Below are 6,410 nucleotides of genomic sequence, written 5' to 3' on the forward strand. Positions count from 1 at the left end.
TCCTGAAAAGACACTGGTAAAACACTTCAATGTGAGGCTAAATATGTGGGCAGAGCAAGCAGTGAAATTTTTTTCACTGGGAAACCTAGGACAAATGGAGATAAGACTATGTACAAAAATATGCGGCTGTTAGGTCATAGCAGCTGTCCGGTATCGGTACATACAGCACTGTTAACTTAAACTCATCCATGACACAATGAAGACACAATGAAGACACAATGAACTTCAACCTAATTTCCTTCCTTTTATTTGGTATTTTTCAAACAATCTCTCAAGCAATCTCTCAATGTTTCTACATTTGGATAGAATGTTTGTGTTCTAAGAAGACATGGCTTAGTTGCTTCAGTGCCTTCTCTATGATTCAAATATCAGTCTCATGTAAACATGACAATTGCATTTGAGGATGAGTGATTGACAGCTGTATATGCATGTTGTCCCTTTCACCTTAAGCCTCACATATGGCATTTGCAGTGTAGATTTGGGTTGTAATAGATTGGGCTGGTCAAGTTTGGTCATAGTGGTGTGATACTAGTGAGACTGTTCCTACTACACTGGGATAAGGTTGAGGCATTAAGACAATCTGTTGGGCCTGTTGTAGCTGCAGTAAGAGGGCGAAGGGGGGAGGAGGGCAGTGCGGGGCCTGGTGGAGAAGGGAGGGGAAAGGACAAGGGTCAGTGGTTTAGTATTTATTATTGAATCTGTCGGGTGGCCCCGTACGACATGCCAGTTTGGCTGGCCCCTTTGTTGGAGCCCATCTGCAGGCCAATCACACCCTTCCCCGCCTTCAGCTGGTCGTCTGTGAACTCCCTCCGGTTCTCCTGGGCTTTCCTGCAAGGGTACATGGACAATGAACTCAAAAACACACACTGGCACAGCACAATACACACCCCAGCTCTAAACAGCCACAGCACTGGCTGAATACACCAGCAATGCAACACCATCACTCTTCACATTCTTCTAACTCACTTGAAGAACCAGTTGGGATCGCCGTGGTAGTTGCCGTCATCCTTGGTGACAGCCACACTGCCGAGGGACATCAGTGTCCTCTGGACTGCAGCTAAATCCTTCCCTGTCACAACAAAATCACAGCAGGGTTTATAAGTCTCCACACCATAGTGACAGTACACTACACAGTTGTATGTGCCCACCACTACATCCACTTATCTGTGGCATATGTAATGCCCTGTTTTGTCATTGTGATTGTTTGATGATATGCGAGATGGACATGCTTTGCGAACCTTCCCAGAGGTCCACGGTCTGGAACATGTCGGTCTTGATGACACCGTAGCTCTCGGCAGCAGTCAGGAACTGTGAGATCTGTTCCATCTGTTTGAAGGCCATGCTTGAGCTGGCTATCTTCTTGATGGGCTTGTTGTCCTTATGCAGGCTGTTAATGAGCTCACTCAGGACCTGGGGGAATAGTAACATAAAGCCAAGAGTATGTTGGCAGAAAATAACCATCTGTACCGTCATATACTCTTGTGGGGTCCCCCAAGGTTCGATACTTGGCCCATTGTGGTTTTAAATTGTATATGATCATCATCTGATTTCCAAAGTGTTTGTTTCTCCATTCTATACACAAATCTTAAGATCGAATAAAGATGGTCAAAATAAATGGCTCATATGAATTCTGAATGTTGTTAAGTTAAAATGTATGTTTCAGTCTGAGGGGTCTTAGGCATTAGGTTGGTACTCACACATCCATCCTTGAGCCAGTCCTGGAAGCCCAGTTTGCCAGCCTCAGGCTTCCCAACTCCAGATCCACACTGGGCCACAATCCACTGCACCAAAAGCTCCTCCACCTCAGCGTCGTACTTCTTGTCAATCTTGTCCTGCACCACCCGGCTCATGCCATAAGATGGACCTTTGTTGGCCATGCCTACCTGAGGTCCCTTTCCCACCGAGAGACAGAGTGGAGTAGAACAGATATTAAATCGAGGAAATATGGATATTTATGTGAGGAAAGGGAAGTTGTTATATGATAGGATTCCCCAACTGGTGTTTTCTGACAATTTCTTCGGTTAATTTTTCTGAGTTTTCTGAGCATTTTTTGTTATTAGTTTATTGTTGGACATAAAAGACTAAAAACACCAGTGATTTTAATTTTGGAAATCTGTTCCTGAGTATTCCCACGAATAATAGAGAGATATAAAGTATGTGATTGTATACAAATGTAAAGCAAGGTTTAAAATAATTATGTTTTAGTAAAATCTTATAGCCGTTTGGGCTTCTTGCGGTCAATTTACAGTTTACAGATTATTTGTAATTATGTTCCGGCCCCCTGATTATCCACTCAAGAAACAAATCGTCCTGCGCCTGAATATAGTTGATGATCCCTGTTCTATAATATCTGAGAACATCTTGATCTGGTATTAGACCTGAAACTATTCCATGGTTAAGATTACATTGTGACATTGACTATGTATAATGTATGTTGTATGACAGTTTCTATATAAGTAGTGCCTGAGGTGAGCATGTACACCTCCATTTGCATGTCACTTGTGCTATAATCTGCTATCATAACTAATACAAAGGGACTCCTTTTTCCACTGGCCCTTGACTGAAACAGATATGACCTTAGTTGCAAGTCAAGCCATTTCCAACAGCTCTTTGGATATATATGCAGATTTGCATGCGGACACATTAAGACGTTGGACAAATGGCACATTCACTCACAAATACGCCTGCGAACACTTATACACACACATATATAGATGTCATGCATTTATAAAGGCGTGTATTTGAGCCGCTCCCTCCAAAGCTGATTGTCTCCGAATGCACACCAGTTCAGCCATCTGCATTAATTACGGAACTAAATATCAGGAGCCAAGGTGCTGTACAATGGGAGCCCTAGAATCAGCAGAATCACTCTCTTTTTGTGTCTCTCTGCCTCTCTCAAGCACACTAGGCGCCACCAACACCATTGCTTGCAAAACTGTTGCTTTTGGGCCAAGCTGCCAAGTGCAAAGCCCATATCAATGCACACGTATCACCTTGTTTGCCATCTTGATGTCAGGATACCACGACTTGTTGTGCCTGGGGGTTGAAGGTCAAATGTTAAATGTTACCACCTGGAGTTCATCTTCATCCTGATTGGAGGTCATGCTCGGTCCTTCCCCAGGCTGCTGTTGGATGGGGTAGCCAATGGCAATTGTAAGATCTGGTCACTTCATGTGTCTCAAGGAGCCAGTTGCCTTATCTACACAAAATAGTTCCAAAGGGGTTCTTCGGCTGTCCCCATAGGAGAACCCTTTTTGGTTCCAGGTAGAACCCTTTTGGATTCCATGTAGAACTCTCTGTGGAAAGCGTTCTACATTGAACCCAAAAGGGTTCTACCAAAATGGTTTTAAGTGTGTTTTAGTTGAACCCAACTACTCACACTCCACCACAAGGTCAGCATGGACCCTTCCATACCTAGTATTTGAATGATGACCTGTAGCAAGCTCAAAAAACCTTACTAGCAGCAACACAAGCAACAAATGGAAGACAATATTATTCTTCAATCTTTATGCTTATTCTTTCTTGTGTTTCTACAAAAAGATTCATTTGAAACTCAGCTCCCATTTTTTCCCTCCAAGAGTTCCTGAATCCACATTATGTGCCTCCACTTCCTCATTCCCATATTGACTCATCAGTTTAAGTCAGGCAACACTTAAGAGAAAATGTATCGATCAGCTGCCATTAACCTAGTTTTCTGAGCCAGCAGTCATTTGTTGAACATTGGCATTAAGAGCATGTATCTGTGTCACCACATTGTGTTGGATTGGCAGCCATCAACACACAGCCCTGGACTGTCTGGCACTGTGCCCAGTCAAACATTACTGCTGCTCCATCATGCAAAGAAGTAGACCAAGGCATAGTCCTTCTAGACACTATTTGCCAACAATCCAGTCACACGAATATGAAGCCTTCAAAATACAGAAACTTGAGGTAATTTAGTGTTTCAAGCTGCTCAGTTGTTTCATGGAACCTTATTGACAGACTGCTGTAGTTCACAGGTGATCAAATGAACTCTTAACCATAAAGACAAGAAACGTGCCTAATATGCCCCACATCCTCAGAGTCAGACCACAATAAGCTCCCAACCTCACCCTAACACACTCAGTCAAACCCTCGCACAGTGCATCATTATAGAAACATTACAGAGGAATGTGAGGAATGTCGGGCTGCTAGCCATGTCATTACTTTTTCACTCCAGTTGGTCTAGACCTATGCTTCATAAACAAGCATTTTAACCAATAGAAATTAGACTGGATGTTCCTCCAATGTGGAAAGCCCCTTTATTCTCTGTGCTACTGCCAGTACAGGTCACAGCCCTCCACAGAGGTGAAATGGATGGCCTGAGAGGTCAGTTCACATGGGACAGGACCCTGGTTCCATTATGGTATTTATGTGTGCTTAGGGACCTACTGTACTGTTGGGTTTGGCATCAAGCCCTGTCTCTGACATCTCCAGTCCAGAACAGTATGTCAGGCTGGCCTGTTGGTTGGCTCAGTCTGGGGTGTCTCTGTATGTATGTGTATGTGTGTGTGTGTGATGGGGGGGTCTGTATGTGTGTTAATTACATAGCTATGTTTCTATTTTGACCTGATTATAGTGAGTTCTACATTTGGTAGGACATGTAGATTATGTGTTTGGAGTATTGTCATTCAGTCTCTGAACTACATGTTGCTTCTCAACTGCTGGTACTACAGTATGAAACGGTTTCCACTTATCCTAATGAAAATATGACATCACCATCCATCTCTCCTTTCATGTCTGTTTTACTTCTGTGTTTCTGTCTCGCCATGGTAACACAGCTGGCTGTCTCACCATAAAGCAGTTTGAAAGCTGTGGTCTGTGAACTGTGGCTAAAGCCATGACGTAATGCCAGCGGCGCTGCAGTGCCACTGAAATGGAGCTCAAGATAGTCTTATCTCCTGCTGCTGGTCAGCTATCCTCTGGGACTTTACTCCTGCTAGGCCTACTGTACTGTAGATAACTCCACAGCTACTGAAGCTGCTGCTGTAGTTCTCCAGTGTTATCTCTCTGTCTCTCAAACACACTTCCGCTCACCCACAGAAAACATTAGGCTGAAAAACGGTATTGATTAATCCCACATGATCAATGAAAGCCGCTGTGTTTCTGTGTTACTCGTTTGCATCTTTGTCTGTGTGTGTGCGCGTGTTTTTCTTCTTTGGAAAGTGTGTCTGCCGTGGACTTTTGTTGGCTATTAAATTCCTAGCCAAAGCTAATGTACGGCACTCCGTCATTTGCAAGTGAAAACTGAGCTATGCAAGTGTCTCTTACAAGAGGAGCTGCTGTGCTGCCTATCCCAGATCTCCTTCTGTGACCAAACTGGTCACACTGTTTTCTCTGTTACCTTTACATCTTTGTGACTGATTTGGATGGTTATTCTACAGTAGAAACACGCTAGCTCATATCAGAACTACATATCCCATCCGTCTAGCACCTGGTATCCCATTGAGCAAGACACCATCCCACATAGATCAGTAGTATTTGTGTGTATATTCACACCCAGTCACACACATGATGGAGTATGAGACACACAGACATACAGTATGGATGATTAGTGAAACAGTGAAAACATGGTTAGAGAAACACAATGCTCTGACAAGGTTACTTTTCTCAAAGTCTTAACTGATGACATAGCTGACAGACAGCCATATGTGTCTTCTGGCTCTGTACACTCAGGATTCCATCACAGGACTGACAGACAGACAGACATCCCTCTCAGTAAGGTGTTCCTCTGACTGGAACCCAAAAGCAGCGACAGTAAAGAGATATACTCACTGTGTTAAAGTATGAAGCGAAGAGTCTTTCCTCTGTACAAGCGCTGGGTCAGGAGGTGTGTGTGTGTCCGTGTGTGTGTGACTGAGTGTTTGTATACTTCTAGCTCCAGCAAAGTCCTCCCTCGGAAAAGTGCTGGCTTAAAAGGACCAGACAAGCTGAAATGACTTCACTTCTCGTAAGCCTTGTTTACACCTTGTGCTAACATGTGAGTTTCATGATCTCATCAATATGATCCTACCACTATCTGATAAAGGTTTGTCACGTCTACACATTATATTAAAATGTGTCTCCTATCCGTCCACTGTGTCCGCATTGTGACTATATTAGTTGGTGGCTCCCTGTATGCAAATTATTTGACAGAAATTATTTCAAAATAATATGATTTTATTTATTTTAAGACAATTACGGAAGCCATAAATCAATGGTGCTACCTGTCAATGATGGTATAATGATGAGTTAAATGCTTTGACCACTCAGATCTGTTGACACTTGATTGATATCCAGACATGATGCATGTCTGACTACCTCCTAAGATGGTCAGGAAGATCTGATCACTATCAGATCACAATGTGTCTTTTAATCTACACCAATCAAAACATTTGGGCACAATCGGAATG

The 6,410-nt window shown here is 43.2% G+C and overlaps 1 protein-coding gene across 2 annotated transcripts; it reads right to left on the minus strand.

Annotated features, from left to right (window-relative positions):
* Positions 1–231: 231 nt before the first annotated feature.
* On the minus strand, positions 232–6,007 carry LOC106580821 (transgelin). 2 transcript variants are annotated; one of them, XM_014162281.3, is made up of 6 exons: positions 5,794–6,007; positions 2,994–3,036; positions 1,698–1,892; positions 1,239–1,410; positions 967–1,069; positions 232–828 (listed from the first exon to the last, which is right to left on the minus strand). In XM_014162281.3, exons 2-6 carry the CDS (start codon positions 3,003–3,005, stop codon positions 690–692), a joined length of 621 nt encoding a protein of 206 aa, XP_014017756.1. In that variant the 5' UTR covers positions 3,006–3,036; positions 5,794–6,007; the 3' UTR covers positions 232–689. The 2 variants fall into 2 exon arrangements, with proteins under 2 accessions (XP_014017756.1, XP_014017757.1); XM_014162282.3 differs by lacking the exon at positions 2,994–3,036 and having other exon boundaries at positions 5,794–5,996.
* Positions 6,008–6,410: the final 403 nt, after the last annotated feature.

The sequence above is a fragment of the Salmo salar genome, chromosome 20, assembly GCF_965601325.2.
Source record: "Salmo salar chromosome 20, fSalSal1, whole genome shotgun sequence".
In the NCBI taxonomy this organism is placed as follows: domain Eukaryota; kingdom Metazoa; phylum Chordata; class Actinopteri; order Salmoniformes; family Salmonidae; genus Salmo; species Salmo salar.

Coding starts and splice junctions, on each gene's coding strand:
- LOC106580821 (XM_014162281.3), bottom strand. Junction 1,411..1,697: donor ACTGGCTCAAGGATGGATGT/GTGAGTACCAAC, acceptor CTATTCCCCCAG/GTCCTGAGTGAGCTCATTAA. Junction 1,070..1,238: donor GACCGTGGACCTCTGGGAAG/GTTCGCAAAGCA, acceptor TTGTTGTGACAG/GGAAGGATTTAGCTGCAGTC.